Below are 16,022 nucleotides of genomic sequence, written 5' to 3'. Positions count from 1 at the left end.
TTTTGTAACAATATCAAGGAATGCATTCTGGAGAACGAAGTCAAACATTATAGCTTAAATTCCTTAGTTCTCTTCATACCTTAATGAGCCATTTGGGTGGATACAGTAAACTACGTATGGGCAGGATGGCTTCTATCAAGTATGATCAACTCTGCCTAAATATCACCTTCATACCAAGTAATCAAGTGAAAGAGTATTTGAGTGTGAGAATATAGAAGGTGACGGTAAATGTGTAAGAAAACAAATCAATGAATGAGTGAGTGCTGGACAAGTTAGTGTAGAAGATTCTACTGTATTCCCATCCATCCTGGGGCTCCAATGTGCAAAACCTCTTTGCTGAGTCAAGAAAGTCCGTATTAGTTTGCCGAGGCCAGCCCTCTGGAGAACCGTGTAAAAGGCTGTAGAACAGGGGAGCTAACGATGGGCCTATTTGTCTTCAAACCATTTTAAGATGCAGTGCTTCAGCTGAGGCACATAACTGAAATACTAACAGAATTAGAAAGAATCCACTGTCAACAAGTTGTTAAAAATCACTGCTGAGGAGAGCCAGACAGACAATGAGGCAGTTAGTTGCACATTACACTGCAGAGATATTGCCTGTATAGATTTCCCTATTAGAGTTTAACATCACAATCAGTAGCATATTGTTTGAATTTGATAAACACACATGAACTGTGCATTCAGACTAGAGGTCGACCGATTATAATTTTTCAGCGCCGATTATTGGAGGACCCAAAAAAAGCCGATGTCGATTAATCGACCGATTATTATATATATATTTGTAATAATGACAATTACAACAATACTGAATTAACACTTATTTTAACTTAATAAAATACATCAATAAAATCAATTTAGTCTCAAATAAATAATGAAACATGTTCAATTTGGTTTAAATTATGCAAAAACAAAGTGTTGGAGAAGAAAGTAAAAGTAAGAAAGCTAACGTTTAAGTTCCTCGCTCAAAACATCAGAACATATGAAAGCTGGTGGTTCCTTTTTAACATGAGTCTTCAATATTCCCAGGTAAGAAGTTTTAGGTTGTAGTTATTATAGGACTATTTCTCTCTATACCATTTGTATTTCATATACCTTTGACTATTGGATGTTCTAATAGGTACTTTAGTATTACCAGCCTAATCTCGGGAGTTGATAGGCATGAAGTCATAAACAGCGCAATGCTTGAAGCACATCGAAGAGCTGCTAGCACAAGCAGTAAAGTGCTGTTTGAATGAATGCTTACGAGCCTGCTGCTGCCTACCATCGCTCAGTCAGACTGCTCTATCAAATCATAGACTTAATTATAATATAATAACACACAGAAAATAACACACATTTTTTTCCCGCGAATGCGCTTATTAAATCACCCGTTTGGCGAAGTAGGCTGTGATTCAATGATAAATTAACAGGCACCGTATCGATTATATGCAACGCAGGACAAGCTAGATAAACTAGTAATACCATCAACCATGTGTAGTTAACTAGTGATTATGTTAAGATTGTTTTTTTATAAAGATAAGTTTAATGCTAGCTAGCACCTTTCCTTGGCCCCTTGCTGCACTCGCATAACAGGTAGTCAGCCTGCCACGCAGTCTCCTCGTGGAGTGCAATGTAATCGGCCATAATCGTTGTCCAAAAATGCCGATTACCAATTGTTATGAAAACTTGAAATCGGCCCTAATTACTCAACCATTCCACTTAATCGGTCGACCTCTAATTCAGACCATACTAGATTGTTAAAGGTCCAATGCAGCTGTTTTTATCTCCATATGAAATCGTTTCCGGGTAACAATTAAGTACCTTAATGTGATTGTTTTCAATTAAAATGGTCAAATATAAACAAAAATAGCTTCTTAGCGAAGAGCAATTTCTCAAGCATGATTTTTGCTATGATTTTTGCTAGGACGTGTGGTCTGAGTGGGGAGGGGGAGTGGTCTGAGTGGGGGGGGACTAGCTGTTTTGGGCAGAGGTTTGGAACTCTCTTTCTTATAAGTCTATTAACTAATTTACAAGGCAGGCCAAAACTCCATCCCACCTAAACAAGCTGAAGTTTCAGGTGGTCTTTTCAAACAGCTCTTACACTAAAAGGGCATTATCATAATTTTCACAATTTCACAGTATTATACCAGCTTATAGTGTGGAAATATACATAAAACACAGGTAAATTGTGTTTTTAACTGCACTGGGCCTTTAATGATTTTGACATCAAATCAAATGTTATTTGTCACGTGTCGATTACAACAGATGGAGAGTGAAATGCTTACTTACAAGCCTTTAACCAACAATGTAGTTTAATGAAAAATACGTGTTCAGTAAAAAATAGATAAGTAAAAAAATGTAATTAAATAACTAATAATTAAAGAGCAGCAGTAAAATAACAGTAGAGAGGCTATATACAGGGGGTACCGGTACAGAGTCAACGTGTGTGTCATGCCCTGAACTTAGAGATCCTTATTATTCTCTATGTTTGGTTAGGTCAGGGTGTGACTCGGGTGTGAAAGTCTATGTTTTCTATTTCTTTGTTTTTAGCCGCGTGTGGTTCCCAATCAGAGGCAGCTGTCTATCGTTGTCTCTGATTGGGGATCATATATAAGTTTCCTTTTGTGTTTTGTGGGATCTTGTTTTCTGTTTAGTGGTTTTTGCCTGACAGAACTGATCGCTTTCGTTTTCACATTTGTTATTTTGTTTGAGTGTTTTTTGAATATTAAAATCATGGACACTTTCCACGCTGCGTCTTGGTCCACTCTTCATTCAACAAACGAGAGCCGTTACAGTGTGGGGGCACAGGTTAGTCGAGGTAATTGAGGTAAAATCTGTGACAATAAATAGATAATAAACAGAGACTAGCAGCAGTGTAAAAGGGGGGGTGGACAATGCAAAAAGTCAGGGTAGCCATTTAATTAGCTGTTCAGGAGTCTTATGGCTTGGGGGTAGAAGCTGTTAAGGAGCCTTTTGGACCTAGACTTGGTGCTCCGATACTGCTTGCCGTGCAGTAGCAGAGAGAACAGTCTATGACTAGGGTTGCTGGAGTCTTTGACAATTTTTAGGGCCTTCCTCTGACTGCGTAGTATAGAGGTCCTGGATGGCAGGAAGCTTGGCCCCAGGGATGTACAGGGCCGTACGCACTACCCTCGGTACTGCCTTGCGGTCGGAGGCCGAGCAATTGCCGTACCAGGCAGTGATACAACCAGTGCTCTCGATGGTGCAGCTGTAGAACCTTTTTGAGGATCTGAGGAGACATGCCAAATATTTTCAGTCTCCTGAGGGGGAATAGACTTTGTCGTGCCCTCTTCATGACTGTCTTGGTGTGTTTGGACCATGATAGTTTGTTGGTGATGTGGACACCAAGGATACTTGAAGCTCTCAACCTGCTCCACTACAGCCCCGTTGATGAGAATGGGGGTTTGCTCGGTCCTCCTTTCCTGTAGTCCACAATCATCTCCTTTGTTGGTGATCAGGCTTGCCATTGTTGTGTCATCGGCAAACTTAATGATTGTGTTGGAGTCGTGCCTGGCCAAGTAGTCATGAGTGAACAGGGAGTACAGGAGGGGACTCAGCATGCACCCCTGAGGGGCCCCTGTGTTGAGGATCAGCATGACGGATGTGTTTACCTACCCTTACCACCTGGGGGCGGCCCGTCAGGAAGTCCAGGATCCAATTGCAGAGGGAGGTGTTTAGTCCCAGGGTCCTTAGCTTTGTGATGAGCTTAGAGGGAACTATGGTGTTGACTGCTGAGCTGTAGTCAATAAATAGCATTCTCACATAGGTGTTCCTTTTGTCCAGGTGGGAAAGGGCAGTGTGTAGTGCAATAGAGATTACATCATCTGTGGGGTGGTATGCAAATTTGGGTGGGTCTAGGGTGTCTGGGATAATGGTGTTGATGTGAGCCATGACCAGCCTTTCAAAGCACCTCATGGCTACAGATGTGAGGGCTACGGGTCGGTAGTCATTTAGGCAGGTTAGCTTAGTGTTCTTGGGCATGAGGTCTTACTCACATCGGCTATGGAGAGCGTGATCACACAGTCATCCAGAACAGCTGATGCGCTCATGCATGCTTCAGTGTTGCTTGCCTCGAAGCGAGCATAGAAGTCATTTAGCTTATCTGGTAGGCTCTTGTCACTGGGCAGCTTGTGGCTGTGCTTCCCTTTGTAGTCTGTGATAGTTCTTCTGGTTGGGGTATGTACAGTGACTGTGGGGACGACGTCATTGATGCACTTATTGATGACTGATGTGGGGTACTCCTCAATGCCATCGGAAAAATCCCAGAATCCCAGAACATATTCCAGTCTGTGCTAGCAAAACAGTCCTGTAGATTAGCATCTGCGTCATTTGACCACTTCTTTATTGGCCGAGTCACTGGTGCTTCCTGCTCCAGTTTTTGCTTGTAAACTGGAATCAGGAGGATAGAATTATGGTCAGATTTGCCAAATGGAGGGTGAGGGAGAGCTTTGTACGGGTCTCTGTGTGTGGAGTAAAGGTGGTCTAGAGTTTTTTTCCCCCTCTGGTTGCACATTTAACATTCTGGTAGAAATTAGGTAAAACGGATTTAAATAACCATGCATTAAAGACCCCGGCCACTTAAACATTATTTTTTATTTTTTCACCTTTATTTAACCAGGTAGGCTAGTTGAGAACAAGTTCTCATTTGCAACTGCGACCTGGCCAAGATAAAGCATAGCAGTGTGAACAGACAACACAGAGTTACACATGGAGTAAACAATTAACAAGTCAATAACACAGTAGAAAGAAAAAAAAGAGAGTCTATATACATTGTGTGCAAAAGGCATGAGGAGGTAGGCGAATGATTACAATTTTGCAGATTAACACTGGAGTGATAAATGATCAGATGGTCATGTACAGGTAGAGATATTGGTGTACAAAAGAGCAGAAAAGTAAATAAATAAATGAGGTAGGTAAAAATGGGTGGGCTATTTACCGATAGACTATGTACAGCTGCAGCGATCGGTTAGCTGCTCAGATAGCAGATGTTTAAAGTTGGTGAGGGAGATAAAAGTCTCCAACTTCAGCGATTTTTGCAATTCGTTCCAGTCACAGGCAGCAGAGAACTGGAACGAAAGGCGGCCAAATGAGGTGTTGGCTTTAGGGATGATCAGTGAGATACACCTGCTGGAGCGCGTGCTACTGATGGGTGTTGCCATCGTGACCAGTGAACTGAGATAAGGCGGAGCTTTACCTAGCATGGACTTGTAGATGACCTGGAGCCAGTGGGTCTGGCGACGAATATGTAGCGAGGGCCAGCCGACTACAGCATACAAGTCGCAGTGGTGGGTGGTATAAGGTGCTTTAGTGACAAAACGGATGGCACTGTGATAAACTGCATCCAGTTTGCTGAGTAGAGTGTTGGAAGCAATTTTGTAGATGACATCGCCGAAGTCGAGGATCGGTAGGATAGTCAGTTTTACTAGGGTAAGTTTGGTGGCGTGAGTGAAGGAGGCTTTGTTGCGGAATAGAAAGCAGACTCTTGATTTGATTTTCGATTGGAGATGTTTGATATGAGTCTGGAAGGAGAGTTTACAGTCTAGCCAGACACCTAGGTACTTATAGATGTCCACATATTCAAGGTCGGAACCATCCAGGGTGGTGATGCTGGTTAGGCGTGCGGGTGCAGGCAGCGAACGGTTGAAAAGCATGCATTTGGTTTTACTAGCGTTTAAGAGCAGTTGGAGGCCACGGAAGGAGTGTTGTATGGCATTGAAGCTCGTTTGGAGGTTAGATAGCACAGTGTCCAAGGACGGGCCGGAAGTATATAGAATGGTGTCGTCTGCGTAGAGGTGGATCAGGGAATCGCCCGCAGCAAGAGCAACATCATTGATATATACAGAGAAAAGAGTCGGCCCGAGGATTGAACCCTGTGGCACCCCCATAGAGACTGCCAGAGGACCGGACAGCATGCACTCCGATTTGACACACTGAACTCTGTCTGCAAAGTAATTGGTGAACCAGGCAAGGCTGTCATCCGAAAAACCGAGGCTACTGAGTCTGCCGATAAGAATATGGTGATTGACAGAGTCGAAAGCCTTGGCAAGGTCGATGAAGACGGCTGCACAGTACTGTCTTTTATCGATGGCGGTTATGATATCGTTTAGTACCTTGAGCGTGGCTGAGGTGCACCCGTGACCGGCTCGGAAACCAGATTGCACAGCGGAGAAGGTACGGTGGGATTCGAGATGGTCAGTGACCTGTTTGTTGACTTGGCTTTCGAAGACCTTAGATAGGCAGGGCAGGATGGATATAGGTCTGTAACAGTTTGGGTCCAGGGTGTCTCCCCCTTTGAAGAGGGGGATGACTGCGGCAGCTTTCCAATCCTTGGGGATCTCAGACGATATGAAAGAGAGGTTGAACAGGCTGGTAATAGGGGTTGCGACAATGGTGGCGGATAGTTTCAGAAATAGAGGGTCCAGATTGTCAAGCCCAGCTGATTTGTACGGGTCCAGGTTTTGCAGCTCTTTCAGAACATTTGCTATCTGGATTTGGGTAAAGGATAACCTGGAGAGGCTTGGGCGAGTAGCTGCGGGGGCGGGGCGGAGCTGTTGGCCGAGGTTGGAGTAGCCAGGCGGAAGGAATGGCCAGCTGTTGAGAAATGCTTGTTGAAGTTTTCGATAATCATGGATTTATCGGTGGTGACCGTGTTACCTAGCCTCAGTGCAGTGGGCAGCTGGGAGGAGGTGCTCTTGTTCTCCATGGACTTCACAGTGTCCCAGAACTTTTTGGAGTTGGAGCTACAGGATGCAAACTTCTGCCTGAAGAAGCTGGCCTTAGCTTTCCTGACTGACTGCGTGTATTGGTTCCTGACTTCCCTGAACAGTTGCATATCGCGGGGACTATTCGATGCTATTGCAGTCCGCCACAGGATATTTTTGTGCTGGTCGAGGGCAGTCAGGTCTGGAGTGAACCAAGGGCTATATCTGTTCTTAGTTCTGCATTTTTTGAACGGAGCATGCTTATCTAAAATGGTGAGGAAGTTACTTCTAAAGAATGACCAGGCATCCTCAACTGACGGGATGAGGTCAATGTCCTTCCAGGATACCCGGGCCAGGTCGATTAGAAAGGCCTGCTCACAGAAGTGTTTTAGGGAGCGTTTGACAGTGATGAGGGGTGGTCGTTTGACTGCAGCTCTGTAGCGGATACAGGCAATGAGGCAGTGATCGCTGAGATCCTGGTTGAAGACAGCGGAGGTGTATTTGGAGGGCCAGTTGGTCAGGATGACGTCTATGAGGGTGCCCTTGTTTACAGATTTAGGGTTGTACCTGGTGGGTTCCTTGATGATTTGTGTGAGATTGAGGGCATCTAGCTTAGATTGTAGGACTGCCGCGGTGTTAAGCATATCCCAGTTTAGGTCACCTAACAGAACAAACTCTGAAGCTAGATGGGCGGCGATCAATTCACAAATGGTGTCCAGGGCACAGCTGGGAGCTGAGGGGAGTTGGTAGCAGGCGGCAACAGTGAGAGACTTATTTCTGGAGAGAGTACTTTTCAAAATGAGTAGTTTGAACTGTTTGGGTATGCACCTGGAAAGTATGACATTACTTTGCAGGCTATCTCTGCAGTAAACTGCAACTCCTCCCCCTTTGGCAGTTCTATCTTGACGGAAAATGTTATAGTTGGGTATGGAAATCTCAGAATTTTTGGTGGCCTTCCTGAGCCAGGATTCAGACACGGCAAGGACATCAGGGTTAGCAGAGTGTGCTAAAGCAGTGAGTAAAACAAACTTAGGGAGGAGGCTTCTGATGTTGACATGCATGAAACCAAGGCTTTTTCGATCACAGAAGTCAACAAATGAGGGTGCCTGGGGACATGCAGGGCCTGGGTTTACCTCCACATCACCCGCGGAACAGAGGAGGAGTAGAATGAGGGTGCGGCTAAAGGCTATCAAAACTGGTCGCCTAGAGCGTTGGGGAAAGAGAATAAAAGGAGCAGATTTCTGGGCATGGTAGAATATATTCAGGGCATAATGCACAGACAGGGGTATGGTGTGGTGCGGGTGCAGCGGAGGTAAGCCCAGGCACTGGGTGATGATGAGAGAGGTTGTATCTCTGGACATGCTGGTTCTAATGGGTGAGGTCACCGCATGTGTGGGAGGTGGGACAAAGGAGGTATCAGGGGTATGAAGATAGGAGCACCGCCTCTGGATGAGCGTTTTCCTGTTTGCTTATGGCCGGATACAGCTCATTGAGTGCGGTCTTAGTGCCAGCATCGGTTTGTGGTGGTAAATAGACAGCTACGAAGAATATAGATGAAAACTCTCTTGGTAAATAGTGTGGTCTACAGCTTATCATGAGATACTCCACCTCAGGTGAGCAAAACCTCGAGACTTCCTTAATATTAGATTTCGTGCACCAGCTGTTTAAAAATATACACAGACCCCTTGTCTTACCAGAGACGGCTGTTCTATCTTGCTGATGCAGGGTAAAACACCGCCAGCTGTATGTTACTCATGTCGTCGTTCAGCCACGACTCGGTGAAACATAAGATATTACAGTTTTTAATGTCCCGTTGGTAGGATATACGCGATCGTAGTTCTTCTATGTTGTTATCCAATGATTGTACGTTGGCTAATAGGACTGATGGTAAAGGCAGAGTACCCACTCGCCGTCGGATCCTTACAAGGCACCCCAACCTATGTCCCCAATATCTCAGTCTCTTTCTCCTGCGAATGACGGGGATAAGGGCCTTGTCGGGTGTCTGAAGTAAATCCTTTGCGTCCGACTCGTTAAATAAAAAATCTTCTTCCAGTACATGGTGAGTAATAGCTGTCCTGATATCTAGAAGCTATTTTTGGTCATAAGAGACAGTGGCAGAAACATTATGTACAAAATAAGTTACAAATTACACGAAAAAACACACACAATGCACAATTGGTTAGGAGACCGTAAAACAGCAGCCATCTCCACCGCCGCCATTGTATAGGATCTGAGTAGTGAACAACAACAGTAAAATTGAAAAAGTGATTATCAGAGGTATTAACCCTATATTTCTTTTACATACACTCAGCTACCAATTTTGCTTTGTCTGAGAAAGAAGTGCATGGAGGCATGAGGTTTTGCTTTTCACACTAGCTCATTCTTGTCTTGAAATGCAAACATGCAGTCTAAAGGAAAACTACAACCACTATTGAATTTGAGCTCTTGTGACAGCTATAATTAGATATTATTTCGCAACAACTTTATTCCTAATGAATTTCTAACTCTTTGAGTACTCTTTATCTTCGGGGGATCCATGGAGCCATTGCAAGTTGTACATTTGCAAAAACATGTGTTGCCAGGACAGACAATGTGTGAAAGAAATATTGTCCTCACTAATATTTTAATAATAAAGGACACCTTAATCAAAATGTCAGAGTATATTTGACAGAAGGTCAATTGGTTTTAAGGTGATACACTGATGAAGATGAGAATGATGACGATAAATGATAATAAATATATAATTTATTATCTTCAATGTTTTTTTTACAGTTAGGCTAAGGTATTGTATTGGCTACTATGGCCTATTCAATTATGGGCAATTCTTAAGCATTGGGGTTCCCGAGTGACACAGCGGTCCAAGGTACTGCATCTCAGTGCTAGAGGCATCATTACAGACCCTGGTTCGATTCCAGGCTGTATCATAACCGGCCGTGATTGGGAGTCCCATAGGGCAGAGCACAATTGGCAACAAGGCTGGGGTTGGCTGTCATTGTAAATACGAATTTGTTCTTTAACTGACTTGCCTAGTTAAATAAAGGTTAAATAATTTATGCCATATGGTTTGTAGGTTTCATGCATAGCCTAATTAACTAGCCAGGCCCTATATTCTAATTAACCACGTACAGTTACGCTCCATTCTGCACCATAGCAGCGCGCTACAATGCATAACAAAAATGACAGAGCAAAGAGCGACTATGCAAACTGTCATAGCCTTCTAGCGTGCATGGATAGGGTTTCTTTCCACTAGTTACCAAAGCCACAAAGTAAAAATTGGCTATATCGCAAAAATTTATGAAAACAAAAATGATATTTTTAGTCTTAATTTAAGTTTAGGATTCGGTATACTATTAGGTATAAGATTGTCAGTGTGGTTAATATTAGGGATAGGTTTAAAATCAGATTTGAAGTAGATACATATTAGAAATAGGCGGGGTTTAAGACTTTGTGACTGTGATTACTAATGACGACCCCCATGGATAGAGACAGACACGCTCGCGCCCGGAACGTCGTGGTGACAAGCATAAATCAAGGACACGAACATCAGTGTTTCGCGCTCAGATATGACTAGTTTAGGGGGGATTCAAGAGCGCCGTTGTGACAGGTAGTGCAATACGGACAATCCCATTTATAGGCTACATCCTGATTTTGTTAGCCCTGTGTACCGCGCGTGCCTGATACGGTAGCCTACCAACCAATAAACCGCGGTCTACCGGTTCGTTCCACGGTAACCGAATTATGAATGTGAAATGAATTAGCCAGCCACTTACTTTGCTTTTGACCTCGACTACATTGTTCGTGTTTTTCAATGGGGTCCTCTGATGCCTTGACATGTTTGCGCGTTGAACCCCGGTGGATTGAACCATCCACAGGCTTTCCTCGAAGCAGGTTTGAGTAGATAGTCAGTCACTTCGTTGTAAACGAATTTGCCCGCAGTAACATGGGGCTAGATAGACGCACAGGTACAGTCCTGGTGCTGTAATAGGAATCAGATCTGTATCTGTTCTCCTCACTATGGGCAGAGCTACACCACTGCCTCAATAACAATGACGTCAGTTAGACACGCCGCTTGAAGGCGGGGATCGGGTCGTGCGTGGTGTCAGATGAAATGTTTCAGTTGGTGTTGGTTGCCCTGGAGACCAGGAAGCATAGAGCAGGTGAGACAAGGCCAAAGATGGAGGATAAATGAAGATAGTTAGCGAAGCGACAGGATTTACTCGGCCCAAAATCTGTCAATGAGATAAGCCCTTTTTTGTATGGTCTATGAGAGAGTGAAGTTACGTGAATCTTATTGTTTTTTAGGCTGTACAAATGTACGTATAAAAGTTGATGCACGTGGTATTCCGGCAACTTTAAGAAAAACAACATATAATGCTTTCAAGTAGGATTTGTGGTATTTTACCTGTTGGAAAAATGGCAATGTTTATATGACCCTACAAACGCCCATTTTTACTACATTATTGCCCGCATACACATTTTATGTGCATACATGCCGAGGAAAAGTGTTGGTTGTGGTGTGCAGATGTGGGCGGGCATCTATTTTAATCAATCAATTGAGAATATACCCCATCAATAAGTAATCCATTATTAATTTATTGAGGCAGGTAATACAATTGTCCAAAATAATAGATTTTTTATTTTACCTTTATTTAACTAGGCAAGTCAGTTAAGAACAAATTCTTATTTTCAATGACGGCCTAGGAACAGTGGGTTAACTGCCTGTTCAGGGGCAGAACGACAGATTTGTACCTTGTCAGCTCAGAATAGCATACTTTTGATTGAATTAGGCATATGTTATGGGCTGTGCAGCCATGACTGCACCATCCAAATTAAATCAATAGTTTGTTATTTTGTTCATTAACAAGACACATCTACCCAATCACAGTCAAAACACGTATTTTATATATTTTTTTAAAGTTATATTTTGAAACAGAGCCCAATCTCATGCTTTTCTTTATGCAGGTTTCATCTCTTTTGTACCTCAATCCACTTTGTTAGGGAGCATGAATAGGGTCTTATCATGACCTTGTGTAATCAGTATCAGTCTGGGTATCTCTGACGAAGGAAGGTGGTTTTGGTATGGCATGGACCCTACTAAATTATGTAAGTGCCTCAAAAGATTTCCAGATTAGGATACTATGGATTAGATTGTTAATTTTGTGTTGTTAAATTCACCAACGAGATGTTTGTGATCTCAACCTTCTCTGTTTCACCCCTGTATTTTGTACCATATTTCTCTTTATTCACAGTTCAACCTGTTCAGACTGGGACAATGACAACATCCTGACTAACAGCTAAAACCTAACCAGATCTCTAGAAGCAAATGTATTTAGTGTGGAGGTCCCTCCCGGGGCCCCACAGTGTCTCAGATGATGGAGAGAGCTGGAATGCAGGAATGTGGAGAGATAATCCTGCAACCTCAGTGGATAGTGCTCAACGCCTGCCAGTGCTTTGATCTTCACACCGCTGCCAAGGGGGACAAGCAATTTCCTGAGCTCTTCTCAGAGGAAGGTTCCTGTAAATGTATGTTCCATGTCAGCACGCAGGTATCCAAGGAGCCTACCCACATGAACACAAATCTATTTAATTTGGTTAATGCTGCTGATAAACAGATTCTGCTCATAAAACTCCTCCATCACCCGGGAAGAAAGGGTGCATGTCAAAGAAACCCTATACGTTTGCAGTTTCACCTCTAGCCACACCCTTGAGTCACAGGACAACTTCCATCAGAATTTCCACTAGTTGTTGCCTAAGAATGTAAGCTACTGTATGTGAGTCAGCCACGTCAGGTTTCTGAGCAGTAATGTTGATAAGATATATAATGCTCCCACCCCTGACTCCCTGTCCTTCTGGCGACTGCCCTGGAAAAACATTCTCATCTATCAGGAATGTAATTCACTCTATAGTGACGGAAAATACTACTAAGAACAGGTTTTCTCTGTGAAATATTAAATTAACTGGTATCCTGAAATGCAATATTCTTCTAAAACAAAGTGATGTATTTGTCTGACGTCTCTAATTTGGGGAAACTACAGTAAACTACTGGGCAAATGTTAGAGTTTCGATTAGCATATGTCTATCAGAAGCACAAGCACGGAAATCTAAAGCCCTGTGATAGCTGATAGATAGAGGGGTGGGGGGGACAGGTACAGGTGACGACGCTCAAGTGATGTTTCCTCTTTGAGATGCCTCTATTCATATCCTGCTACCAAATAGACAATGGGGGGTGGTTTTCAGTCTCATGTTTGTTATTCCTGTTGCAATATTCAATAGCTGCCACAGTCCCCCTGTTGTGGTACTTACTACCTTTCCACGGCCACCTCTCTGGTTATGCACCTTTTCACATCTTCTTCGAAGATAACATTTATAAATTAGATTAATCTACTTAATTGCCAACCGTTGTCTCCTCCACACCTTTTCTCTGATAAGATTTTATATGGACAAAAATATGCTGTACCTTTACTGTAACTTATCTGAGCAATAATACATATTCAAACTTGTACCAATAGTACTGAAGACTTGCCTGGGTTAAAGAATTTAAGAGAGACACCAAATGATAGTGCAACAGAGCAAGCAGCAGATGTTTAAATGATTCATGAGATAGAACTGGCGGCCTTTTTTTCATTGAATGAAAGGGTCTATTAGTACTGTAAATATACATAGGCAAGCCATCCCCCAGTAAACACAACACAGTGTACCCAAGGTGGATGATGCAGGTGGAACCTGTGCAGTGTTCTAAATTCTGAAGAAAGTCGTGTGGAATGCTGTAGAAGATTCCTGGGGCGGTTGAGTAATGTTGTCAGACCAGCCTGTCTGCTCTGGGCCATGCATACCCTCAGTTCTATGACTCCCACACCTCAGCAGGTTACCAGGCCCGATCCACTGGCTCAGAGCAGCCTGGCTACCTACCCAGCATTCCTCTGGCTTTAGTCAAAGGATTCCGGCATGGTGCAGGGAAAGTTGCTGTAGAGGTCCCACACGTCTTACTGGAGGATTCAAACATTTCTGAGTCAAGCATCAAAACAAAAAGAGACTTAACTCTGAGGAATGTTTCACGGTGATGGGGGACTCTAATATACTTTGAAGGAGACACTAGTGCAGAGACAGTCGTGAGAGAGAAACACTCAATGTTGGCCTACAATCAGCCATGTGCATTCATAGCCCTAAGGAGAAATACAAGCTTGTGCACATTCTTTCTTGAAATGTGTTTTTGTCTGGTTGAAATGCCAAGCATGACGCATCATATATAAGCATGTTTAGCTGTTTGTGTCCCTTGAAGATAAAAAGTACTTAGCTTATTTGAATGCTTGTTTTATCTATTTACTCATCCATAAATCCATAACATTTCAGTGTGATTAATCATGACTGTGTGAGGATTTAAGATTGACATAACTTAAATAAATTAGACTGGTGAAAAAAAGTATTATTCTTGAGATTTGAGTACTGTAACTGGAATGTGAAAGGTCACCATGATCACCTGACTGAAACGCATGCTCTTTATTCTCCAGTTGAGAGGAGATACTGTCTGTGTGTGTTCGCGCACGCATAGTGTATTAGTTTTTACAATGGCCTCGTGTTTCAATGAAGTCATGAAAGTTCCTTATCTGATATCAGCACATAACATACCTTTCTGAGACGGCGAGATTGTGAAAGGAAAAAGCATCCATTTATGTCTTGTAGATATCATTGGTCTGTCTTCTCACCAATTCTATTCATCAGTTGTCATGCTTCCCATAGTTCTGCTATTTGTAATGTCCCAAAGCCATTTGTCAAAATAAATGCCAATTCCAGATCCATTTATATATATCTCTATGTTTATTTTATTACCAGGTGATTGAAGATCAAAATAGTCCATCACATTTCCTATCCACCACATATCCAATGTGTTTTGGGGAATTTTCTGTTGCAAGTGGTCTCACAGCATACCATTGCTCTGAACAATTGGTCACTCATGCCACCTTGTGGACACAATGCATCATCTCCCTTTGGCAAATATTTTAAAATTATTTCACAACTAGGGTCTTCTGAGTGGTCCACTGCTTAAATTGTCCATCTATTTTGTCTTCTACTGGTCTTGCCATGAAAAATGTACTGCCCAATTCAGCTACAGATGGCAATACAAAAGCATTAGGTAAATGCTAGTCTATAGGGTTATTAACAGCACTCCCATAACAATTATCCTTATAGTTGCTGTTTAATATACTAACGAAAAGGACATCTCAATGCCTATAAAAGTTACAGTGATTGTAATAGTGGATTAAACTATTTCTAGTAATTCCTAGTTTACTATAATAAAAACATATACATCATTTTCAAATGTTCTCATGTGTACAGAATAAACTACAATCATCCATTTTAGTATACAAAATATATCAAATGAACCTGAAAAGTGACTCTTGTGATGAAGAAATAGAATGCACCACACAGTACTTTCTGGGCTAACAACCAGGCTAACAGGCACAGCTAACAAGCTAGTTTGTGCTCATGAGCTTATAAAAACATTTATACTTCGTACAATCGTCAACAAAATATTACCTGCAATAATGGGACACAGTATATTGATGAATGTTCAGTCATCAAAAGGATATTAACTCCTAAAGAAGATGCATTTGAGTTACAACGGGGCAAACTTACCTAGCATAAAACCCACATGGGAGAGATTAGATTGTTATGACCTAATGACAACTTTATGACAGTTTCTATCCCTGAGCCATTCAACTTTCAAGTCACCCACAACACATCTCTATAGACCTGCTGTGGATGACCCAGAATTGTTTTTTTCTTCAATTAGGTTTAATGGCGGTTGGCATCCAATATGTTGCATTACCGCCACCAACTGGACTGGTGTATAAATCCATTATACTTTGTGACATTAAAAACCCACCACCCTATTCCAGTAAATTAACCAACGGCCTAGGAGGACGGGTCAGCACACCCTGTAACTCTTCTGGTACAGTCAAGTCTGGTACACCCAAGTACCTATCTGCAGCTGCCACCACAACATCTGTTTTCTGTGATTTACTTTCCATTCCTGCGGTATAATTGATATCCATTGCTGTGAACGCTAAGAAGCTCATTGGCCTATCTCTCTGTGCTGGCACAGATCTACTACTCACAGGAATCCTGTCAGGATCCCTCACCCTTGACCCATTCTCCTCTACTTTCTTCACTGCTTCAGCATAAGACACCCTCTGCACTACTCTGACCCTGGCCACCTCAACCTGCCTCTCTCGCACCGGACACTTCCGATTCCCAGCAACATGGGCACCCCTAAAGTTGACACCTATAACTTTTCCCCCCCGAAACTACACATTAATCTAT

At 42.7% G+C, this 16,022-nt stretch overlaps 1 protein-coding gene and 1 long non-coding RNA gene across 3 annotated transcripts in view; one reads left to right on the top strand and one right to left on the bottom strand.

Moving 5' to 3' along the window:
• The window catches only part of pard6a (par-6 family cell polarity regulator alpha), a 40,011-nt gene extending 29,308 nt beyond the window's left edge, over window positions 1–10,703 (bottom strand). Inside the window, exon 1 of the mRNA XM_020480685.2 lies at window positions 10,472–10,703. Coding sequence (XP_020336274.1) covers window positions 10,472–10,567 — 96 coding nt within the window. The 5' untranslated portion in view covers window positions 10,568–10,703. The remainder of the gene's footprint in view (window positions 1–10,471) is intronic.
• LOC116373979 (uncharacterized) lies at window positions 10,165–14,501 on the top strand. Of its 2 annotated transcripts, none has more exons than XR_004209696.1 (2): window positions 10,165–10,858; window positions 11,951–14,501. It is a non-coding gene; the product is annotated as an uncharacterized LOC116373979 (long non-coding RNA). The 2 variants fall into 2 exon arrangements; XR_004209695.1 differs by having other exon boundaries at window positions 10,857–11,804.
• The last annotated feature ends 1,521 nt before the right edge of the window (window positions 14,502–16,022 follow it).

This window comes from Oncorhynchus kisutch, linkage group LG4, assembly GCF_002021735.2.
Source record: "Oncorhynchus kisutch isolate 150728-3 linkage group LG4, Okis_V2, whole genome shotgun sequence".
Lineage (NCBI taxonomy): Eukaryota > Metazoa > Chordata > Actinopteri > Salmoniformes > Salmonidae > Oncorhynchus > Oncorhynchus kisutch.
The sequence above is the reverse complement of the archived record's forward strand: the minus strand, read 5'-3'. Positions and strand labels throughout refer to the sequence as shown.